Source organism: Nematostella vectensis, chromosome 9 (genome assembly GCF_932526225.1).
Source record: "Nematostella vectensis chromosome 9, jaNemVect1.1, whole genome shotgun sequence".
Classification (NCBI taxonomy): Eukaryota; Metazoa; Cnidaria; class Anthozoa; order Actiniaria; family Edwardsiidae; genus Nematostella; species Nematostella vectensis.
Genome location: NC_064042.1, coordinates 12,820,445 through 12,845,080, shown reverse-complemented (window position 1 = coordinate 12,845,080; position 24,636 = coordinate 12,820,445). Strand labels below are relative to the sequence as shown.

At 40.1% G+C, this 24,636-nt stretch overlaps 3 protein-coding genes and 1 long non-coding RNA gene across 6 annotated transcripts; 2 read left to right on the top strand and 2 right to left on the bottom strand.

Annotated features, from left to right (window-relative positions):
- Positions 1 to 4,031: 4,031 nt before the first annotated feature.
- On the top strand, positions 4,032 to 7,482 carry LOC5506788 (transcriptional coactivator YAP1). Its single transcript, XM_001627445.3, has 2 exons — positions 4,032 to 5,104; positions 5,517 to 7,482. The coding sequence occupies exons 1-2, from the start codon at positions 4,683 to 4,685 to the stop codon at positions 6,331 to 6,333; spliced, it is 1,239 nt and encodes a 412-aa protein (XP_001627495.1). The 5' UTR covers positions 4,032 to 4,682; the 3' UTR covers positions 6,334 to 7,482.
- A 6,276-nt stretch (positions 7,483 to 13,758) lies between these two features.
- On the bottom strand, positions 13,759 to 24,206 carry LOC5506795 (pathogenesis-related leaf protein 4). Its single transcript, XM_032375220.2, has 3 exons — positions 23,527 to 24,206; positions 15,121 to 15,343; positions 13,759 to 13,991 (listed from the first exon to the last, which is right to left on the bottom strand). Exons 1-3 carry the CDS (start codon positions 23,603 to 23,605, stop codon positions 13,787 to 13,789), a joined length of 507 nt encoding a protein of 168 aa, XP_032231111.1. The 5' UTR covers positions 23,606 to 24,206; the 3' UTR covers positions 13,759 to 13,786.
- Positions 15,917 to 20,653, top strand: LOC125572153. 3 transcript variants are annotated; one of them, XR_007313614.1, is made up of 5 exons: positions 15,944 to 16,133; positions 18,656 to 18,765; positions 19,986 to 20,073; positions 20,283 to 20,340; positions 20,598 to 20,653. It is a non-coding gene; the product is annotated as an uncharacterized LOC125572153 (long non-coding RNA). The 3 variants fall into 3 exon arrangements; XR_007313613.1 differs by having other exon boundaries at positions 15,917 to 16,133; positions 19,986 to 20,340; XR_007313612.1 differs by having other exon boundaries at positions 15,953 to 16,133; positions 20,283 to 20,653.
- On the bottom strand, positions 16,296 to 20,925 carry LOC125572152. Its single transcript, XM_048732069.1, has 3 exons — positions 20,192 to 20,925; positions 19,558 to 20,059; positions 16,296 to 19,385 (listed from the first exon to the last, which is right to left on the bottom strand). Exons 1-3 carry the CDS (start codon positions 20,923 to 20,925, stop codon positions 16,758 to 16,760), a joined length of 3,864 nt encoding a protein of 1,287 aa, XP_048588026.1. The 3' UTR covers positions 16,296 to 16,757.
- Positions 24,207 to 24,636: the final 430 nt, after the last annotated feature.

Genomic DNA, 24,636 nt, shown 5'->3' with positions numbered 1-24,636 from the left:
TCGTAGAGTGACTACTACCGAAGCCCTTACATGCAAGCTTGTCATGGTCTGTTTCTTGTTTTAATTTGCAATCATGTTCTAACACATTGTTCGACCATAAATTTGATCTTTTAGCTTGGTTTTATCTGAGCTATGCAGGCATCAGGGTTTATAAACTCTTTTTTTAAGAACGTCTAATTTTTAGTTGAGGCTGGGCTGTCCTTATTTTTGGAGCAATTAAAGGCCGAAGATGTTCTTAACGATGTTCTTAAATTTTAGTGTATATGAGAATACGAATTATTAGAAAGAGAATTACACAAATGACCAATAGCAATAACATTTAAAGGTGTATTATGAACACAATTCGATTCTGCATTTTAGAACACATCACACCAACAAAACTCGACATTTTGCTGCTATTTCAGCATTGACATGTTCTTAAGATTTGGCGACATCTCAGACTGGACATTATTATTGAAAAGGTTCTTATAAAAAATCTGTTTTAATGGTCATAGTTGCTCCCTAGGAGGCTACTCCCAATCAGACACATCTTGGTAGACACATGATTGTGTCATTCAATATAGGAAGGATAATTATGTGATGAAATCCAGAAATAACCATCTAACAACAAAGTTTTATACTCAGGCCCGTACTTAGGTTTTTTCTTTGAGGGGTGCGAAATCTTAACAAGTGGACCTAATTTTTCCGGGGGGAGGGATGAGTTTTCTGATAAAAATATGATCCCACTCATAGAACAAAATGCCTTTGCAGTATCTTTACGGGACGTTTATTGTCGGATTTGGCTACAACAAAGTTTAACCTATGGATTGATGGCATACCAGAGTGATCTAGCTTATGCTTTATTGTTTTGTTGACAAATAGCACCAAAGTGAACTTTCGGCCGTTGTTGGGCACCCCTTCCACTCCCCCCCCCCCCCCCCCCCCCCCCCCCCCCCCCCCCCCCCGGGTACAGGCCTGATACGTCATTACCAAACTCAAAAGAAAATATCGCATATACATACGAACAACAGCCGATGGAAATTACTTTTTCCATAGGATGACTTAATGTTATCTGACAGAGGCCCTGATTTTATGATCATCAGCTTTGTCTCTACTTGTGTAGTATAATCTTTATTCCTTGTTTCATAGCATTTAGCTTTATGTGTTCTTTTACCCAAACAGGAAATCTCTGGTCGTATCTAACACAATATTTATTTGTTTTGCCATTTCCTTAGTCTCTATGCCTCTATTTGGTTTACCAGTTTCAATTTTAGGAAGTCAAACTAACTTCCACGTTTTTTTTTTTTTTTTTAATATTATTAGATTTAGTTATTTACAGTACTGGTTATTTTTGTTTTATCCATTTCTCCTCTTACCAAGCAGTATATGTACCTTTTGCCTAAAAATGATTTCTATTTCTTGTTTTTGCATATCAGAATTGGCCCCCAACGTATCTTGTTCCATCTTTTCCTTGTTTCGTAACATCAGGAGTTCGTATCATGTGTTAATATCTGTGTGATATCTATACCCGTTTCATGAGCCTGTGTTAAAATAATAACACAAAAGTTCTTCAAGAGTACTACATTTTCTACTATAAACAGCCATCATCAGCGACTTTCATGAGCAGCTTCTAGGCCAGTGCCTTACATTTCAGATTGTCCAAGAAAACTGATACAGGCAGATAATAAAGTGATAAGTGTATCTTAACCATCGTATTCCGCTCTAAGGCTCATTATGTATCGTGTGGGCGGCTTTTCTGTCTGCCTTTGGACCCTTTGCACAGGTCAAAGGTCTTCAATTGCTACACAAGGCTACGAACCATCTGCGAAACAGCTCAAGTTCTTCTACGAAACAACCTGTAGCCTATCCGAACTAGGTTTTCAACCATCTAGTAATGAATTTGTGGGTATCTCGTGGGCTTTGTTTCAGCGTCTCGTCTCTTTTTTTTAAAGCGCACAGCTTGAGTCACGACAGACGGAACATCAATAAAGTATCTGTCATCTGCATAGATGAATTGCACGGGGTGCAACATGCAATTTGATTCTGTGACTAGAAAAATAGAGCGCAACAAGAGGTCTCTATTAGTACAAAAACCCGGGTAAATTAGCTATGGGTACGCTGTTCAAATTTAAAGTTTTAATGCCATACGTTATTTTTGATATACCACTTCATCAAAGAAGCTGAATACAACCCTCTCCCTTTTTTTCTTCTTTTTTTATTTACATAGTTTTATCACCTCTGTTGATTATTCTGTTTATTATTGACTATCATTGAGCTCGATAATTTATAAAGTCAAACTAGGCATCACATTTTTTTTTATCTTTGTTCGTGACAATAGGAGTCTGACTTTGGGAACTTTTTCCTGATCCAGCAGTATCGCTTCTGCAGGAATACAAGATAAAGGACTAGATCAAAACGCCGTATTATCACTGTTATTTCATGTATCTTGTGTTTGTCTTTTAATCGGCCTTCCTTCCTTGCTATCCGCAAGATCAGTATTACCTCGAATGCTTTCAGATTTAGAGGTTATCACAGTGTAAAAAGTGGAATTGTCAAAAAGTTATCTTTTCAAAAATTTCAAAAAACAAGGAACCTTAAGTCTTTACTCAGCAATTAAATTATTGAATAATATTCATCAATTAAATATTGAATCATATTCATCAATATAATATATTAGTAATATTCAGCAATAAAAATAATAAATGATATCAAGCAATATAAGTACCGAATAATCAGCAATAAAAAATACTCTTCAATTACCCCGCCACTATATAACTAGACACCAATCTCTTTATCTTGTTAAATGCTTTTATTCCATATGTTTTGAAATAAAATTCAGGTTTTCAAGACCAACCACGATGTTACTAGCAAATATTGGTTTTAAGGCTTTTACTTATTACATTCGAGAGCAATCCAAAATAGTATGTTTACAAAGGGATTTCAGGTTTCTTTGTATTACACTAGCTGTCTGCAGTGTCGGCATTTTGTCTCAGGGGTCCCTTTCTATTGACTTTTTAAACAAACAAAGCTCTCTAGTTTGCATAAACATGAGTATAAACTGAGAGTGTGGGAAAATTCGCTAAATCTAAAATTCTTTTGTTTGGCTAGAGCTTCTGACAAATCTCTAGACATATTTTGAGAATAAATGATGTTGTAGATCGATGCACAGTTCTCGTGTTTAGAGAATTGCTTTCTTGTGTGAAATTTAGAGTTTAGTAGATCGCATATGTATTTTGTGACGTGACATATCTGATCATTTGGAAACTCACTCTGCACGATTCGATGAATTGCTCAACGAACCTTGAAACAAATACAAAAAACCTACATTATCGTCTGTTGTAGTGGTCTAAATTAAACACTCCAATTTGACATTGTCTTTACTATGGCAAACCGACAAGCTTGCGAAGTTCCAATGAAAAAAAATCTTTATTCGTCTTCAGGAGAACAAACTTTTCGCGGGTTCTGATTGAGCTCTTGTTTCTGTCTGAGGCTTGAGCGATGACAGATGTCTGACATCTAGCGGTGGATAAGCTTGGTGCGTCCAACTCTTGTCAGATAGCGCACCAATTAAAAAAAACAACGGCCTCTTCTTTTCAAATGTGTTTTTGCCGGGATTTGGTGAAGGAGGGGTCATTTCTTTGGAGGGTAAATAAAGTGAGGACAATACTCTGTTGTACCGCTATTGTTTTCATACTGCGGTAATTTCCGGCACCCGCAGGAATTATTCATTGAACTCTATTATTTCCATCAGAAATTCGATTTGGCTGCACTTGGAGGCGCGATTGCCTTTGAGCTCAAGACCTCTTGTAGGATCGAGTTTCTAGCAGCAGGAAGAGAGCTTGTATTTTGTCTCTAACCCGGTGTTATCCGTGGGTTGTCCACAATTATCTATCACGGAAACACAAACCACGACCGCGTTCGGACGTGACTTTTCCGCTTTCATTTATCAATGTATACGAAGATAGTGAGACTAAACTCGAATAGCACTACAATACATAAAAGTCGTACCCAGCTTTTTACAAAATATTTTAATTTCTTCTTCCATCGTGGATACCAGAATGGTAGGGGATGCAAGGGGATATCGCGTGTTATCTGAGGACTATCTGTTGTATTTCAAGCGGTAAAGATTGAAGATTGGTAAAGTTAAGCCAATTTAGTTGAAAACGTAAACGGGGCAATGGAAGATGATAACAGGGTTCATGCCGCGTGTGATATGATAAGGACCACAGGGACTCGATGTCAATGAGTTCAGTGATGTCTCTCTTGTCCTGCGCAATCACATAAACCATGAACTCATCAGAAATAAAGAGTAAGCTCTTCCTAGCACTGTGCCAGAATCAGTGACTCACTCCAACAGACTGCAACCCACGCTCGCCAAAGCCTCTCTCCCTGTTACACCGGTTATTGCGTAGTCCTCCAAAATAGAAATAACTCAATCCCTGTTGTATCAGACATGCGCTCTGATTGGCTAGCTGTTATGGTTACCAGGCGACCAACCCGTGCTAACTGTGATGACGTCACGGCCCTGCCCGTGCTAGCCCCCCTGCGTCGCATTAGAGAGCTGGTACTTGGGATATATGTGTGTGACAACTGAAGACTTCGGATCAATTACGCTACCCAGAGCCTGACTGGCGTACATGCGAAGTTACGTGCGGTGCACAAACAATTTCACTAAAGTATAGTACGGAGTGCAGGCCTTCACAATGGAAAGGAAAAACAGTAATGTAGTCGTCCACGTCCGCAGTGACTCTGGCAAAGAGTTGGACGCTCTGTTTCATGTGATCCAGAGCGCTAGTGCTGCGGTCGAACAACAACCATCATCCAGCTCTTTGCCGATGAAACTCAGGAAACTACCGCCTTCGTTTTTCAAACAGCCGACGATTCTGGACCCGTCCAAATTAGCCCCTGACGATAGCAGTGGGCTGACGATTTCTCACTCGCGAGCTAACAGCTCTCCCGCTTCACTGTCAGTACCTACAAGTTCAGCTGGGCCGCCGAATTATTCCTTACATCCAGCGCATAGCCGCACTCAGTCATACGGCGGATCCGCATACGAAGAGAGCAACCAATTACCTCCTGGATGGGAGATGAGAACTTCTCCTACCGGACAACCTTATTTTATGAAGTAAGTACCTCTAATGTTCACAGCTGCTGCTGCTTAACCAGAGTTAAATTAGTTTTTTTAAATATTAAAATGCTTCGCTCTGGCGTTTTGTGTAATAGTACTCTCGATAAGTGTAATTATGGTTTCTAATTCTATCGTAGTATCTGGGGGATTCCGTTTGCGGAAAGCCGTCTTGTTGTTGAGTTCGGCTGATACAATTGTAACTCTGGGATTGTCTAAGATGGTGTTGTATTGTTGTTTACGCGTCTCATACACTTTGAAACCTGTTGATGTTACTACATGTAGTAGTATTCAATATGGCGAATGTTGGTTTGCTAGGGCCCTAAGATAGGTAATCTATCCAGAGGAATGCGTCCTGACCATGTATTTGTACCTTTATCAAACCACTAATTGTTGTTTTTGTCTCGTGTAGCCACTACGAACAAATCACAACTTGGCAGGATCCAAGGAAATCGCAATCGACGTCGAATTTGAATAATTCCAACTCGCTACCTGATGGCTGGGAGCAAGCTATAACTCCAGAGGGAGAGGTGTACTTTATCAACCACATAACGCGTACAACGAGTTGGATCGACCCAAGAAACATCGCCATAGCCCATCGCCGAACCTCAAGTCAACAATCGACCTTTAGCGGCGCCGCACAACAGCAGGATCACCGTCAGAAAGCGATGCTCGAGCGCCTGCAACTCGAGAAAGAGAAACTGAAGAAGCGACAACAGCAGCTTTTGGAGCAGGAGATATTATTAAAACACGGCATGTTAGAAGAAGGTGGCAGTAAAAGCTTGTTAGGAAATCTCGCGCGCGAAGCCGCTCTTGCCCAAATGCCTTCACAGGAGAACACAACATCTGTACACATGAGGGACGAGTCCTTCGACTCCGGCCTTGGAATGAGCAGTACAGGCGGCTACGGTTACAACACGGATGTCGACTTGAACGGCGGAGGAGGCTCAGACTCGCAAATGTTTGACGCGAACTACAACTCGAAGGAGCTAACGAGCCGCTCGGAGGGACGCACTGGTTCTGGCAGGCTTCCAGAGTTTTTTGATAACATACCCGGTACAAACGTTGACTTTGGCACGATCGAAGGCGAAAATACTCCGACAAACATGGAAACAGATGATCTAGGAGTCGGACTCGACCTAAACACGGACATTCTGAATGATGTAGAGTCTGTGTTAACCCCTAATATGTCCAAGATCCCGGACCCTAACTTTTTAACTTGGTTGTAGTCCGACTACCAGTATAAGTGTGATAGTATAGTGTGTACATATCCTATCTTTATATTTTTTTAGTCATTATAATGGAGAAAAGTTGATCGCGTGAAAAGACCCCGTTATTATGAAAACGCTTGCGAAATTTAACGCATCAAGACGCGCAGTAATCAGAATGCTAAAACACGATCAAGCTGGCATGTAAATCAGCTGTACTTGTAGGTTTGAGGGTCGTGCAGAAGCGTGCATAATTACGCTACACATAATGTAGCGAGAGCAAAAAACAGAACATTGTTTCGTAGCGAAACGTTAAAGTTGGCTTGCGAGTCACCAAAGCTTTATTTTTATGATTTTATATTTGTCAATTGTTGCATGTGTTGGGAGGTAGTTATCAGTTTTAGATGGAGCACTTGATGCACTTATAGTTTCGGTACAGTCTCTGGATAGTAGCAGATTGGGTGTTAGTAAGCTTGGGTTTGATATTCCGAGTCTAACTCATGACATCTTGGGTTCGTTGTAAACAACTTTCCCCAGCTCACTAAGCTTCGGATGTTGAAAAGTCGTATTGAAATTGGACACTTAGTCAAATAATCTTTGTTTTTGTATTTTTCGCGCGTTGATAAGGTTGAAGCTTTTTTAATCCTCAATGAATACACATTATTAGACAGACTCCATCGGTTCTCTTTGTTTTATTAGTAGGGAATCAGCTCTTTTGAATCATCGTGCTGATTCCGGCAAAACCATACAAGACAAAAGAAATTTTCATCTCACCGCAATTTTACAACTGCTTATACGATTAGGGTAGTTTAGCACTAGAAATTATTAAACTCTAGTTTACTCTAGATAATTTAGATAAATTTATACCTTTTTTTGGTATTTCTATTGTGAGATTTTCGTGGATATTTTTGTATGATATTTTTAGGTTGTCATTCAATGAAAGAAGCTAGAATTCGAGTGTAAGAAGATAGGGAGGGAGACATTTATTAGATGGACTTTATCTTGGGTCCTTGTTAGCCTATCAGAATTAGATTTGAACACATGCACAATCACCATAGAACGTAGTGCAAAAATGTATTATTTAGAAATTAAAACGGTTTGAAATGCACTTATTGATTGTCAAGCCACCCGAAATTACAAAATAAAAACTCAAATAAAGAGAAACAAAAAGTTTCACAAGTTCTTTTTATTCCATGATTGTTTTCATATAAAACGCCTCAATGTTTAACTCAGCTTACATATTGTGGCTAATATCCATAATGTGTATTGTGAATTTCGAGATTTGGGATATTTTCATTCCTTCGTTTTGGAAGAGACTAGATACGAACAGTGTTTTCGCTGAGTTGTGTTTGAACGTAAGAGTGTGACGTCATCTGATTATGACGAGACATTCCGGCTCTGGAACATTCTGATTCTATTGCCTTTGGTTGGATAAGCCATGTACCAGCGTTTCCAGAAAACAATATTTGAAGGCGAAAAATAATAAGTGAGCGCCTCAAGATGTGTTCTAAAATTAACCCAAAGTGCCGCCGTGTCTAGTTTTCCAGAAATATCGCACCACACGCTTTGAAAAAATGATTTGATAAAAACACAATCGCTTGTCCCAAACAAGAGTTATTCACAGATTAAAAACACTACAATTGAGCCGCGAAAAAGTTTGACTACAATTTATAATTAATTCCATCTAATGACTCTAAATTAGCTTGGTGTTGTTAATGAGGATTTTATGAAGCAGAAGTTTACAAGTGACTACAAAGTCTAGGATAAGCCTTCCTTGCGTTTAATACTTTATTGGCACTATGAAAAGCTCATAACGCGAATAGCTCCCTTTTTCAGGCGACCCCCCTCAATTCCATGACTATACCTAACCGTTAGCGTCTGTTTGGCGGCTATACCACCAAAGTGATGATTCTTCTTAATCTGGGCATTTTTTAGGCCCAGAGCTATTCAGGAAAATAAATAGGTTCCGATTGCATGCATCTGAAAACAGAGTGGTTTTAACTAACGTTCTAGCACATCCCATTGTTTAGAGTTTGTTTCTTCAACTTCTAACATATTTACGATCTGCTAAAAAAAAAAAGTACTCAGGGAAGTTGTGCTTGCCCAAGAGACAGAAATTATTCCAACATTCGAGCGACTTTTATTAATGGGCGCCAAAAGATCTGGTGTGGTTTTGGTGTAGAGGTAAACATGCCAGTACAAATGTGGTTTTTGTTTTCCATTATAATAATCATTTTGGAACCTATTTATATTAATATTGGACTCTCCAAAAGGCGCTTTTTTTTGAAGTGATCTCTCCCATGGGCCATTTCTTTTCTAGAGGCGCAAATCCAGTATAATTTCTCAGACTTTGAGAATTGTTTTTGTGCAAACAATATGGATCTAATTTCTACGTATATCTATACCCTTAGACTATGTAAGACATGAACAAGTAAAGAACATTTTTTTGGGACATTGGCTCATACATTTGAGCTTCGCTAGGACGACCTGTGAACTCAGTTATGAATGCTCAATTGCCTTAATCTCTGGCGCAATATTTTATGAGGCGTTTCATGACCGTTAAAGAGGCGTTCAAGCATTATCTTGTCGCCATGCATTCAAGATAAGCCAAGTCTTTAAAAAAAACACGCAATTCAATGACAAAGTTTTGATGATAATTTACAGGTTATACGTCTTGCGGCGAAAACAGAAATTACCTTTGCCTGACCATTGTTTGGAGCAGAAATTTTATTGTCTTTGGGTTAGTTTTCTTTCTAGATCTGATCGAAATAGCTTTTGTTGTTCTGCATCGAGCATCAATTAAAAATCATTTTTGGTAAGTTGGAAATAACCATGTTTCCATACTGACCAATAATTTCCTTATCAGCAATTGTGATTCAATATGTTGTTTTCATTAATTCCTCGGGCAAAAGAAATATAATTCTATAAAGAGGATCATTAATCGGAGCTTTGGTTGCATCCCACTCACCAGTATCAGTTTCTTGACAATGGGGGTCCCAACTAATATCAAGACAGGATGTTATATTAACGTAAAATGCGAACGGTTATATAGTTCTAATCACCAGTGCCATGTAAAAATATTTTTGGTCTTGTTTTAGGAGTAAACTATTTGTTTTATGGAAATTACCCATCTCAATTTTATCACACTAGAAAAATGCGGTAGGCAGGTGCGTTATTTGTTAAAAAGTATTTTATAAGAGGGCTGTTCATGCTAAACGTTTCACCTTCTCCAGTCTGCCCTGACGAAGTTTTAATAAAGCGAAAAAGCTGGCAGAGTCGACTACCAGTTTTTGTTGGACTGTATTGGTTCTGGTTTGAGAGCACGACTGTGTGGATATTTGGATTGACAACATATTTACTAGTCATGGTTAGTATTATAGTACAGTAAAACGCAATTATTATAATTCTGAAAAAATAAATCAAAAGATAATTCTAGTAAGAACTTTTTTTTATAGAGGGCAAAAGATGGCACCCCTTCCATCCCTTCCGCTTATCTTCTGAATTCGCATGACAGACAATAGATTGGGCCGACTCTCTTTGGCAATGGCTACTGCTGTTATTTTCCTATATTGGGAATCTTCTCCCGAAAAGGTTTCAATTTCATCGGCTAAATAGTAAACCATTAATAAAGTATTCATTTCGATCGTGCATGATTATCTGGAGGCGTTTTTGCAAATATACCGTTGCAATTTTAAATATAAATAATGATAAAGCACTGATGATAGTTCTAAATCTCAAGATGGGCAGCAGAGTCAGATAATGATTTGATTGAGAATTTTGAGTAATGCTATTGAAAAAAGAAGTGTTATTGAGACGATATATCGTAATCGAGGCATTAGGCGAATTTACATACACCCGATTGTCGGCATTTACAAGCTGCTACTTTTCGGACCCCTGCTTCAGTCTTGTGAAGAGAAAAATCGGCCCCTAAACAAATTGTTGCTCCAATCTGTTAAGTAGGGTCAATTTTTAGAGATCGGGTCGAAACCGAAAAACGCACACAAAATCGGCCCGACAAGTTGCCGCGTGGAAATATTTTGACGACCCGCTGAGGAGCGATCGTGGGCGGTTCAACTCTGACACCGTAACACGAGTTGTTTTGATGCGACGCTCTGAGAAACTGAAGCTTCGTCCGTGGACAAGTTATTCATGAAAAGATAGTGTGTCTCTGCGTGCTGGGCACAGCCCGCCCACTGCTCAAAAGAGATGAGAGTCCTTTGATGGAACGAACCATGGGGCTTCTATAGGTTGCGCTAAGAGGGAATAAGGAGAAGCTCGAGTTTCGTTTTCCCGTCCTGGAAGAACGACGAAGTCCTTTAGCAATTCGCTTTTTGTATGTTTAATGTTGTTGCATGGACTGAGAACACTTTTGAGCTTGATAAACAAGCTTGACGGTACGGGGCCATAGGGCTGCTTAAGCTTACACTAAGAGGGAATAAGGAAAAGTTCATGTTCCCCGTTTTGTTGTGTTTTAGTTCTGAGAGACTTTTCCATAAAAGTCCTTAGCAATTTGCCTTTTTGTTTGTTTAATGTTGTTGTATGATGTCCATACAACAAGAACACTAAGAACACTTTGAGCCAATAATTCAACATTAATAAGAGCTTTTCTTTTTATTGAGGGAACTCCGAATGTAATCCAACCAAATGACATATTTTTGCGTTTAAAAGTAGATTTAAACGACTATTTGGGTATTTTGTGATTGACCCAAACTCTGTTATGGTAAAAAATTACTACTGCCGTAAATTACAAACGATTTATTTTCAAGCGTAAAAAACAGGTTACATCAATATCTTTAAAATGATGATTTCCTAAGCATTTTGTAGTTTAGATAGAAACTAAGGCCAGATTAAAACAGAGAACGTTTTAGCCCTCATAATCTAAAGAATTAGAGGGGGCTGATAATTACGCGGCGAGGAAGGCGAGTTGTCAGATAAACTTAAAAAAAGTGTAGTACTATATTTTGGATGCGTGAATGGGTAAGTGTGCCAAAAATAGCTTTCAACCCTTCCCGAAATTGTTTCAGATAATTGCTCTCATACACTATTGATGAGCTGATTCTACTAAGACTTCCTGTTGATATTTGTGGCGAGGGGAGACATTGTTTTTGTCTAATCTTATTTGTTTTGTTTTGCATTGGTGCTAGAATGATAGGGTTTTTAAATTACCACCCTTGAAGTCTTTACTCAAACAACAAAATCGCGGCCGTATTTACAGTTTTTTCTTATTTTTTTTCTTCTGCTTTTTTATACCAAACTGAAATTTAGCCAATGGTGTCTCATTTTGTAAGAACAACAGGAGCTGCCAGGATATACCTGGTTTTCGTATTAAAAATGATACCTCGCCAAGAGGCTGATTTTGACAGCACGATTTAGTTGTATTCAACTTGCCCGCGACACCTCTACAACTCGAGTCGTAGAGTGTAAATCAACCTACGGCTCCGCTACGACGCTGGATTACGAAAGTCGTAGTGTGTAATTTTGGGCAGACATGTCGTAGTAGGTTGCATACGACTAAATCGTGCTGTCGTAAATCAGCCTTAAGAAAAACACCAAAGACTCCCAAGTAAGACAGAGGTTCGTATATAAACAAGGATTCTGTGATTTCCGCAAAGTGATGCGTTGTTTCTACACCTCAACTCCACCCGAGACGTGTCTTGGTGCAGGTCAGACGAACGTGTACGTGAGGAACGCCTGAGGGTTTTGTCACGTAGCGTGGGTTGAATTTGGGCAGGACTGGCTTTTTCTTGAGGTAAACCACAATGCCAGTTTATATAACCAACTGATGACAAATTGGCCAGACTTTTCTAGACTGTCATTTTCGGCATCTCGCGTACCGCAATAAAATCTTTTGCCAAAAGGCAAAAGATTGTTTAAAATGACACGCTGTTTGTTAATGTTTTGTTTGTTTCGAAAAATTCAAAGAACGCGAAGTTTTTGTATCTTTTAAGAACTAAATATTGGAAAAGTATATAAGAATTAATGTATATATTTTTTATTTAAGAACAGGTTTCCACTATCCTTTTTACGAAAAGCGTAACAGACAACATGTGTGACGCGTGCATTTGACATGCGCGTGGTTTGTATCGTGACATGCGTGAGGTTTGCATCTTGCATGCGTGACGTTTGCAGCGCGTACCGGTTTTATGACAAGCGTAAGCGTAACCAAACCAAAGAAAATCAATCTTAATGTATATCTTTATGAATATTCTTCTCTTCATATGGTAGATGCAATTTCCAAAAGTTATGATATCCATGTAGACAGAAGAAAACAGTGTTATGCAATTCGGTTGCAGACATTACTACTCCCGTAGGCTATTTTCTCGACACTGGACGGAAATTTGTGTTGAGCGTACGCGAACCTACGCGCTCTTGGTAATTGATTTACTTATGTATCTGCTTGGCTTCACTGCAAGACTATGTCAGACTCAGGAAGCCTTAATTAAGGCGATGGGCGTCTTATAGTCTGGCATTCTAAAAGAACCTCCATTTACAATTTCCGCTTGGTTACCGGGCTGAGTGCAAGGGCTGTTTATACTGGTCTTGGGTCACGAAAGGAAACGTGCATGATGTATTAAAGGGAGAAAACTATTTGAAATAGTCAAGTTCCAAATATAAATGTTGATCTTTCCATATTTGGAAATATAAATTTGCGCGATACGCATTATGGGGAGAATTGTTTCAGCCAATAATGTTATTTTTTAAAAAGCAAAAGAACACCAAGATTAGGTCTACTAGAAAACAGGTAATAGACTGTGCTAGCGTCCCGTCTTGGCCCGACTGGTGCCAATGTGTGTATGCTAGTGTGCTTTTAAAGTCCACATTTATGTATACATACTCGCAAGGATAGTTTGGCTATCCGACGGAGTTTTAGACTAGCAAAGATCGCATGCGTGATCCGCACAATTGGCATCACGCTAGCCCGGTCGCAGCTCTAGATCCCACATGGATCTAAGCTGTGGTTTAAAGCACTTCGTTCGAGTCGAAGTCGCCCTGCAGTTTTTTTTGCCGATGAAGTTTAACTGAGGCAAACCGGCTATGCCATGCTGACGAGTCCTAATAAAGACGAAACAGCTGTCCATGGTTGCCGAACTGCACAGGTAATAGACTGTGCTAGCGTCCCGTCTTGGCCCGACTGTTGCCAATGTGTGTATGCTAGTGTGCTTTTAAAGTCCACATTTAAGAAAACAGCGCTCGCAACTATGACTCAGTTTATTACTTGATTGATGTAATAAAGCCTGCGAGCTCTGCATTGATGAATAAATCATATGAGGAATAAAAAATATTTAAATAGCATATGTATTGGCACCGGGCTCGCGCGCCCGCTAAACAGCTTAGCTCATTGATAATTCTGATAATTAATGAGCCATGATTATGAAAAGTGCAATAAACAACCTTAGAGGAAACGCGGAACCTATTGCATTATAAAAAAGGTTTTTAAACTCAAACTCATGCTCAGAACTTTATTTATTAAGGTCTAACATTGCACGTTTTCCCCGAACTGGCCAGCCCAGTTTCCAGCAGGGGAGTACCGGACCACGATCCAATTTCCAGAAATCCCGACTCCAATCCTTCGAGTAGCTTTCCACACCACCTGCGTGAAGTGAAGGAGGTAGCTGTCCGGCAGGTCCGGCGGGCTCAGGCAGTACCCCTTTGCATGGTAATCATACTTCTCGTCCATCCTGAACGGGGAAAGTACGGAAAACTTTACAATGAAGTACGCATTATAAGAACGTCCAGCCGCAAGTGCTGAATAACGTATGCGCATGCGCGTGTTCTGGCAAAAACAAACACAATCGTAGTGCTCGTTCAAGTAAAGTTACGAAAGGATGACTTCAGTCGTTGCTTTGACTGTACAGCATTAAAACCATACTTTACAAAAGATGACAGATGTGTTTAACAATGAGGGTTTTATAAGGAAAATTGTAGCCTTAGGTTTGGTCTAGTTTTCTTAGCATTCGCCAAAATGTGACAGTTAGCCGGGAAACGCCGCCATTTCAAAACAAAAAGGCTGCTTTAACTGCGCGGTACTGGAACTAGTCTTGCGTTTTTCAGCACGGTCCGTCCAGCCTTAGCCTTGTTCCCTGTCTTGTCGGTAAATGGCGTCACTTTTGATTTGCCGCTCGCCGTGAAACAGCTTATCGCAGAGAATGCGTGACAATAGGGGGTTGTCACAAGACGCCTGGGAATGAGGCTAGTCCAACCCGAGATTGCTTCAAATTCTAAGAACATGGCCAAAATCAGATAGCAGGAAAATTTTGTTTTGTTTAGTGTGATGCGTTCTAAAATGCTGAACATCGTTTTCATGATATATATAAAATACTTGATATTCTTTCATATTTTTCTATTATGTGAGAACATTTTCACCTAAAATGCTCCAAAAAACAGAACGATCTAGCCTTAACTAAATATTAGACGTTCTTATAAAAAGAAGACTGTGTGTCACACATTTCCAATGCCTGTTACCCTGCTAGCTGGCTTTTGTTTAGTTTTTTTTTTTACGTGTTTTGTCGAACATTGGGCATCCTGTGGTGTAAGGGACAAGGTGCACTGGATCTGCTTAAACGCTGAATCAGAATTTTCCGCGCACCCTCGACCCCATTAACCACAGCCTCCGCGCGTCTGAGAAAAAACCTTCCAAGTATAAAGTCTATGGACTTTATAAGAACATTGGAAACAATTAAATAATTCATAAATATTCGTGAGTAATATGTTCAACTAATAAGCAAACGTTTTCGGGTTTTATAGAAAGTGCTATTATAGGCACAGCACTAGACCAATTAGTGGCCGCAATTCGCCACTGGACATTACCAGTACTCCACTGCTTCTTTACAAGTCGGTGAGGAGAGGTATGCAATGTTTTCACCGTCACTGCTGGATTCATGGATTTCCCAAGGGAGTACGGCCCCACTGCTCAGTTTGTTTGCCCATATTTGGGCTCTTGATGCGAGTTCTGGGTCCCAGGTCACTTGTGGCGCGCCGTGTTTCTGGCGGACTGAGTTGTGCACAACTACGCAGCTATCCGCGAAATATGCTGAGAAAAAGAGAGGGGACGTAATGATTGGCTACGCAGCTATCCACGAAATATGCTGAGAAAGAAAGGGGACGTAATGATTGGCTACGCAGCTATCCACGAAATATGCTGAGAGAAAGAAAGGGAACGTAATGATTGACTACGCAGCTATCCACGAAATATGCTGAGAAAAAAGGGGACGTATGATTGGCTACGCAGCTATCCGCGAAATAAGCTGAGAGAAAGAAAGGGGACGTATGATTGGCTACGCAGCTTCCCACGAAATATGCTGAGAAAGAAAGGGGACGTATGATTGGCTACGCAGCTATCAGCGAAATATGCTAAGAAAGAAAGGGGACGTATGATTGGCTACGCAGCTATCCACGAAATATGCTGAGAAAGAAAGGGGACGTATGATTGGCTACCCACCAAATATGCTGAGAAGGAAAGTAGACGTATGATTGGCTACGCAATTACCCACGAAATATGTTGAGAAAAAAGGGGACGTATGATTGGCTACGCAGCGCAGCTATCCGCGAAATTTAACGGAATAGGCATACTCAGTGCCTCTAAGGCACGGCTGAATTTTTCAGTTTTACCCCCAGCATTGATTTTGGCCGCGGGGGCCTAGGTACCATGTATCCTTGACAACACAACAGAGGCGCTGAGGTGACGCTCTTACTTCAGATATGGCGAATTTTGTGAGCGAATTTCGTAGTTTTAGAGTGCATAACAAAGGAAATTGGCCGAAATATCATGGAATAAATGGTCTGCAAGTAGTTTCTTTCGGAATGTCTATTGCGGGGAAAAGGTATGTAAATAATCAAAGCTATAACTGTGTCATGTCTTCGACTTTGTTGCAGCCATGTGCGAAATATTCCTTCGATGTATTCCATTCCTGTGATCCCAGCTATTATTCTTTTAACCCTAACCACTCTCAGAAGTTATTGTAGATCTTTATGTTTTTTTTTTATGTATTTCAGAGATACTAAAGGCTTGCTTTATGTTTTAACAGTTTGATTGATCCGTTTGGTTTGAATGAAGTTTGTTATTTTGGATTTGTTTTCATTAAAAGATTATAACTTAATTACCAAGTATCGACCGGTGGTTAATATTTTAGTTATTGATTTTAATGACATAAGCATCCATAGAAATTGAAATTAGTCTCTAATTTGGGGGATGGGGGACTATTTAACTAATTTTGAAACATTTTATTGAGATTTTTAATGCCATTATTATTCGCAATTTGATCATCACTTTTGAAAACTGTGGTGGCTCCTAAAAGAGCCGTTTGGTTTGTGTCTGTGTTTGATTCCTAAAACAACCATTGAACTTTTAAGCTTCTGGTTGAAATGTTGATCTTAGATAGGCCTCTTGTAAAACTGCTGGTCTGTAACTGGCTCTAAACCACTGGGGCTGAGGTGGATGCTTGGGTCTATAATGTGATCCCCCATTGCTTCAGAAGTGCACTGGCATACTTAAGTTGTTTTAACAGTGCTGATGCTGTGCTGTCCTCGTTCATGAACTGGGGTGTAGGAGCAGTGAGGTTGTGGTCAAACAAAAACTGCTTTTCCCATGCAACAAGGTCAGACTGTATATTCTTTCTCTTTGCAAGGACTTTAGTCTGCATCTGGGCAAGACTGTGGTGATAGCTGTTTTCTAGATGCTGGTCCCTGAGGTTTTGTCTCTGCAACTGCTTGAGTCTTGCATGCTTTTTGTCAAGAGTACTCACTTCTGTTGTCTTGCCAACAACAATCTCCAGAGCTTTCCCTAGCCTTGATGTCAACTCAGTTGAGGAATCTGTTGTTCTTGTGGCTGGTTCTGGTGTAAGTGAAGTTGGTAAAGATGTGGTGGAATTCCCTTCATTTGCATGTTTCTCTTCGGGTGGAGGGAGATCCGGGTCAATGCAGACTACTTCATCCCGGGCCAGGGTAATACCAACTACATTTTCATCTTCACTCTCTGTGGCATCCATGATGTCAGCAGTGGCTATAAGAGGTACTGGTGGTACCTCTTCAGGTAGGGGGAAACCTGCATTGTGACAGACTACTTCATCTGGGGCCAGGGTAATGCTAACAGCATTTTCATCTTCTTCACTTGTCTCATCTGAGGCATTCCTTGTGTCAGCAGGAACTGATTCTGGGTCAATTCTTATTCTAAGTGTTGTCCCATCGTCTTGGTCGATTCTTAGGAGGTGAGTAGGGAGGGGAATGCTGTTGGCTATGCAATGTTTCCAGCAATTGTCTAGTCTCTCAGCCTCTTTTTTCAAGTTGCTGGATCGAAAGTGGTGAAGAGAGGGCCCACAACCAGAGGGAATGTCTGTGACATCATGAAATTCAACTCCATCTTCAACTTTCTTCCACCAAACACCTTCTCCTTCAACTAAGAAGTCACTTATTTCTTGGAGGTGAGCTTGCCATGCATGGCTATGCCTTTGAATGAGCTCCTCAGGTATGACAGTGTTCTTGGGAGATGGGAGGCAAGTTGCTAGCTTGCTTACATGGTCTTGCTGTCTGAACACATCATCTCGTTGCAGGCCTATCTGGCGCTCTGCTTGCAAGCGGATGAAAAGGTTAGGTATTATTTGCCCTTGATGGTAATTCGATGTCTGCTTCGTGATGCGCTTGATACTGTTAAAGATCCTTTCTTGTCGTTCTGCATTAGCAGCTTGTCCAGACATTAAGTGCAATGTACTGGTAGCATGGGCTGTCAGGTTATGAAAGTACACTCCATACAGTTTTCTTGAGGTTAGCTTCTTTGTGTCCTTCACAAAATCTATCAACAATATGGCGTGGTACCAGGCTTGGTTGCTATATCTAAGAATTGAGGCCGGAGATCTTTGGCTGTCTGCCGCGTAGAGGAGTCTCTGCATCTCAACCAAGGTGTCAATGGCAGCCATGGCTTTCTTGGACATGATATTGGACTGGTGTGCCACCCCAGCAGTTTTGATAAGGGCTTCCCTTTGGTCCACACATCTCTTGCTGTCTTTCCCTGCCAGACTGAGTGTGATTGTCTCCTCTATCAAAGCCTTTTCTTCACCCATCAGATGGCTTGGAAATTCAGCAAAGAAATTTGCAATATGATTGCCAAGATCATGAAGAGGCTCGCATGGTATGACTTCATAAGATTCTAGATTAAGGTTGGTCAGGGATTCTGTTGGGGTATTAAAGAGAAGTGCAGGCACTCTTTGTTTTCCTTTCATTTCTTCAGTGAGTAGTTTCTGCATCTCCATTTTCGTTTTTCCTTCATAAATGCCCCTTGATGCCAGTTCCTTTTCAAGCTCTTCTTTTTTCAGACCTTCCAGTGGTTTAGCTTTTTTCTGTTTTGATTTAGAGAGGGAGACGGTCCCCCGAAGAATTGCCTGCTGTCTCTCAGTAAGGGATATGGCCTCCAAATTCAGAGTGTAGGCCAAGTCGCTGGTCATGTCACAGTGTACTTCACAGGTAGAACAAAAGTAGTTTCCTCCTTTCTGTTGTCCTGTCTCAAAAGCTCGCAATGGAGAGTCTCCCTGACAAAACCTCATGATATCAGTGTATGAAATACTGTTGTCATCACACAGCTCTCTGACACATTGGAGCCTTGTCTCCGAATATAATAAAAGCTCATGGTCAGAGCTCCCACATTTTGCAATAAAATGTAGCTCTGGTTCTTCAACCAGCATTTGCACATTAACCCTTCTTCCATATTTTGCAGCATACTCCTCATCTGTAAGGAACACTGCCTTGTCATAAAGACAGGTCATAAGGCACACCAGATATCCAGAGTTAGCAACTGTTGAGTTATCTAGCCATACCATCAGATGCCTTGTTCTTTCATGGCTTTTTAGCTTCTCCCTCATGTCTGGGACTGCCATACCATCCACATACTCGTTGATCTGCAAAAGCCTTGTTCTTAGCTGTTCTGCTGTAAGCTCTGCTATTCCTTCCTCTGTTGTCCCCCGGAGAAACTTCTCCTGTTTTTTTAACATTGTCCTTCGGATATTGGCAAGGGGCATTTTTCTACCATCAGTATAGACATCCTCTTTTTTTATTTTCAGATCCTTTGTAAGGATAAGCTTTTCATACTGAAAAACAAAGAGAATATGCAATTAATTTCTTCAGATAAAAGACATTGGAGACATATTGTAGAGACATTGACAATCTAGTTCATGTACTGAAATTGTTTTTGTTTTTATATCAATCTGACAATTGACTTTAACACAATGGCCCTGCAAAAAGTTATTTTTAACTGCCTACCTTTCGTGGTACAATCCGTTCTCCTATACTGTACTCCTTTGTGTGGATCTTCTGCAATAGCTGTGCTTTCAGTGTTTTCTTGTCTGGCTCACAGGGTATGCTGATCTCTCCCCCTTGCCCTCTCCTTTTCCTTCTTCTAATTACTGGATCCATGGGGTTTTTGCGTTTGGTACTAAACCGGTCAACATCTACTCCGTTTCTCACTAGCCACTCCTTCACAATCTGTCCGCCGTTAAGTGCAACTTGTCCACTGCTGTCTGTCACATTATACTTCCTAGCTAGAGCACTGTAATTGATAAGATGACCACCCTGGTACGCCTCAACCTCTGCTTTAAGCCCGGCCTTGTCCCATCCCATCCTCTCCATGTCCCCGGTGTGGTCTTTTTTTCTCTTTTTCTTGTTAGGCTCATCCATTCTTTCTCTTGCAGTGTTTGCTGGCTCAAACGACAATGCTCTACGCCCACGCTCCCATCCTCTAATGGACTGTCCACTTCCATAACATCTAATAATTAATTGGTATGTTGTAATTAATATCCCAATAAAACTATAGAAAATTGGACTCATTGATTTTTTTTTCACTTCCCATCAAAATTTCTCCCAAAATTTTCTTTCAAATTTAAATAATTGAGCTCACCTCAAAAATGCAGTCTCTTTCATTTGGTTTTCTACATTTTCTTTTGATGAAGTGTAAATGCGGCGTCGTTCATTTCTCTTGTCATTTTCAGTTTTGTGTTGCAAGTTTATCCCTGGAACAGATGACAGGGCACTGGCAAGTGAACACTGGTACTGTTCTTGGAAACTTTCCTCATATTGCTCAAAGAGAGCTCTTGCAACATTTGTAGCATCACGTTTTCGTGCTTTTACAGTAGGGGTTGCATTTCGCAGACGCTGAGCCTCGTTGTTAGCGGCAAATATAATATTTTGCTTTGCTTTCCCCTTGAAGAAATTTGAGGTGACTGGGAAGTATGACATAACCTCTGTGTATCTGATTGCACAGGCTTTACAGTTCTGAAATGAATGTTCCTTTCTTCTATTTTCAGATAAACCTTGCCATTTCTCTCTAGAGAAAGTCTCCATAAACTTTGATTTTTCCTCAGCTTTTCTGGTGTTCCATTTGTTCATGGCATTCCTCAAACCAGGCAGCTTTCTATGGAATTTAAGGAACTCGATATCAAAAGCATCCCCTGTTACTTGTGGTGGGAAATAGCTCCTGTACTTTCTGTACTGCTCCCCCTTTACTCTCGCATTGTACTTTGTAGTGCTTTCACCACTTTCTCTCGGTAATGCCTTTTCGACCTCCCTGGCCACCTGCAATGCTATAACCTTCCCAAATCCACACGTTTGTGGACATAGAAAGACCCCTGCCATCTCAGGGTGACTTTTTTTTTATAAAATTCAACAACTAGAAGACAAAAATTTTCGTAAAACTCGCTGGGGAAAAAAACTTTGCACTTTTCAATTCCATAACTACACCAACTGCGCCCACTGTTTGAAAATCCCGCCTAAAATACACAAAAGGACATGCGCAATAATGTGCTTTGTAATCAGAGTCTTTTTATTTACTGTAAGATTCAAGATTCCATTTATTTCCCTACCATAATCATGCTGTTTACTTTAATCGTTCTAAATTCAGTACGTCTTTCCGTTCATTTTAGACGATCGTTTAACTATATTTAAACAGTTCTGCATGGGATACATCTCTTGTTGTCCCTTTGTCGTTTAACTAAGAAATCTCTTGCAATTTTCGTCATTTTCTTCATGTATTCAATCAATCTACTGCAACAATGTGTATTCCCTTCACAGGCCATCCGCCATCTTGCTTTCATTGTATCTATGGAAACTGACAACCGCTGATCACTTTTTAGCTGAGCCTGCTTCGATCTTTCCAAAGAAAGAGCGTCAGCTTTTATCGCTTTTGAAAAACACCTTAGCTATTAGGAAACTGCAACTCTCAATCATGTTTTAGAAGTTTAATCCCTAAATGATTCAAATCCAAGGTGTAAGTTTGGAAAAATAGTTTTATTGCCTGTAATAATGCAGTGTATTGTGACACATCGTTCTGAATTCTACAATTATCGATCAAAGCCCTCAATTTACTTCGTCAACAGCTTTGGAATACAAATTTCCAGCTTACATTTGTATACTCTGGTTATCCCTCCTTCATTTAGCATTGGAATTTTGGAGTTTTAATTACGTCCTGTGTGTCTGCAGGGCGCCAGAAAAAAGGATGTTTTTTCACAAGCTTGTAACACCTTAATTATGTCACGTGAAGGTTTCCATGGCAACTGAGTAGTCGGTAACATCGAGCATGTTATGCAGAAAAACTACGCCAACTTTCAGGCTGATTGGTTAAAAAATGCGTTGTCAAGAATTTTTTAACTGAGTCCGTCCGGTTTTTACGAGTTCAGCCTTGCCTTAAATGCACTGAGTATACATTGGAACGGCGGAAATACAATAAAATATATAAGAAATTACCTCGATTTTACGATATTGGATACAACGATATTCTCGATTTTACGATACAAATCTGTTCTCCTGAGCGTAATTTTGACCTCGATACAACGATATTCCTGATTCTGTATATCAACATAGAGAGAAATACTTTTAAGTCACCACACACGGAAACTACAGTTAATCTATTTTTTGACTTGACAGGTCTTGTTCAATACAGATTATGGTCTTGCAAAGAGTAACTGTACAGTCTTTCACAGATAACAGTTACAGTTTCATTGTTTTTTTTAAACTTGATAATTCACCCGACCTCGCTACAACGATATTTTCAATGAATTTTCAATGAATTTTCTTTTATATCGTAAAATCGAGGACCTTTTTGCAACGACAACTCTATTCTACGACACATTTTCTTTCCCCCGGCGCATATCGTAAAATCCAGGCTCCACTGTATTATAGTATGCAAAAATGTTTTTCAGTGGCGATTTTTAATGAGGTAAAAAGGTTTTTGGCAGGCGTGGGGAGGTGGGTTGCTCACGGCCGATACTCCTGCCCCCCATTCCATATCACTTTCAGCGCCCATTTTGAGAGTTGACACCTGCTAATTACAAGGCAGACGATACTCAAACACGAGACAATCTCCGAATGACACGCGAGGCACGGTTAAAACCATTATTTTTGATTAAAGATTATTATTCAAAGAAAATCAGCACGAAACAGCGGATGTGCCGAATATGGATAATCGGCCAAAAGGATCAATAAAAAAAATGAGATAACCCTTCGGAGCAATAGCTTTGCACGTGAAATTACATGATTTACAAAACAATTTTTAAAATCATTGTGGGTGTCTTCACTTGTTCATTGGTGCTACCTCTAGAGCATTTTTAAACATTCTTTTGTACTTAGTGCGTCCGACCCTGCTCTTGATGGCAGATTTTATTAAACCAAGGTAGTGGCGCGATAGCTCAGTGGTACATGTTTTTGCTTCTCGAGCAAAACGGCTCAAACCCAGGTCAAGGAGATGTTTTTTTTAAGAACAGGGTGTAAGGATCGGACTCTTTACCTTAGAGGGAATCGTATCATCGTGGTTCGAATGGCAAATCTAGTTAACCAACCCGTGTAATTGCGGGACAATTAACAACGCGAGAAGGCGTAAAAAGTGATTTTACAAAGCGGAGTCTTTCAGTTCTGTAGTTACCGCATATAGAAAGCTTTATGATCGTAAATTTACGTACATTTTTTTGATAATGTCGGTATTCATTTCTTTCCCAATAAAACTCCTAATAAAAGCTCTATATGAGAGCAGTTGTCGTGGACACCCTTTAAACAAATAGCTGACTTTCTGAACATCTCTTAGGGACGTAATCTTTCCATTTATTTTATAACAACCAATGGCGTCATCCGCTTTATTTTGGAAGCGCAAGCAAGACATACTTACTTACAGGATATACAAGACATACAGTACTTGAAATTGGAAAACCCTGTTTACTTAGCGTCGTATTTTAGGGAGGTACTTACGTTTGGTGAATCCTTCTCGTACGCTCAGTGCCAAAATACAAAGCGCCAAAAGTGCCGCCTTCGTCATTCTCTTAGTCATGTCCTTTTTCAGTGAGCAAAACGCACTATGCTCTCAGTGAGCGTCCCACTTTTTAATGATCGCGTCTTCCTTTCATGTGTCACGGAATCGTTTGTCTTGTTTGGATCCGGCAGGAATTATGAAAGATTAGTTAAAAAAAATGTAGAAGCAGTTTTGAGGATCGAAGTTTATGTCTCCACATAATAATTAAAACTTTCAATGTTTTTTGGAAGGCTTTTAGAAATTGGCTCTTGCTGTCCTCCCTGCGCGCCCGTTTTTGTTTGCTTCGCTTACTTAGGAAAATACCCTTTAGATGGCGCGTTTTAATTAAAGGAAAAATTAAAAAGGGGGACTTGGGACAAGTCTAGGGTAAGGCATATGTGCGTCGGTGTCTGTAATTTGGCAGAACACTCTAAAAGATATGATTATACGAAACATTTACGAGATGCCACATCGAGGAAGCTCACTTTTTGAAGGGTGCCAAACGTGTAGAATCCTTCCTTCCTTTATCATAATCAAAGTTTTAGTTTTTAGGTCAACAAATTGTGAATATGGAACTAGAAATCAATGGTTGGATTGAAGGGGAAATGGAAACGAATCACTGACTTGCATCTGCCAACTGTCGCTCGTTTGTATATTTTTTTTTAAGCTGGCTGATTCTCTGAGGTGGCTCGACATTGTCTTAGTCAAAGGAACGTGCAAGCAATGCTGGGCTCTGTCGGCGCTGCTTTTGTGGGGTTTACAAAATATAACAATAAGGCGACTCGCACTAGGAAATCACGTGACTTTTTGGATGGCGCGCGCTCCGGGTTTTGGCCGCAAAAATACAGCAACGTTATTAAGTACCTTATTCAGCACTACAAATCAGCCATAAAGTTTCTATTTAGGAAGGGCTTATTTTTATTGAAATAATTAATTTTTTTTCGTCGTTCTCTGGCGTGGCGGGCAGTCAGCAAAGAAAATAAGTAAAATAAAATAACTAAACAAATGATTTATCAAATGTCCCAATCTCTTTTCCGTTTGTTTTATATTTCAAATACATCATCGGATTT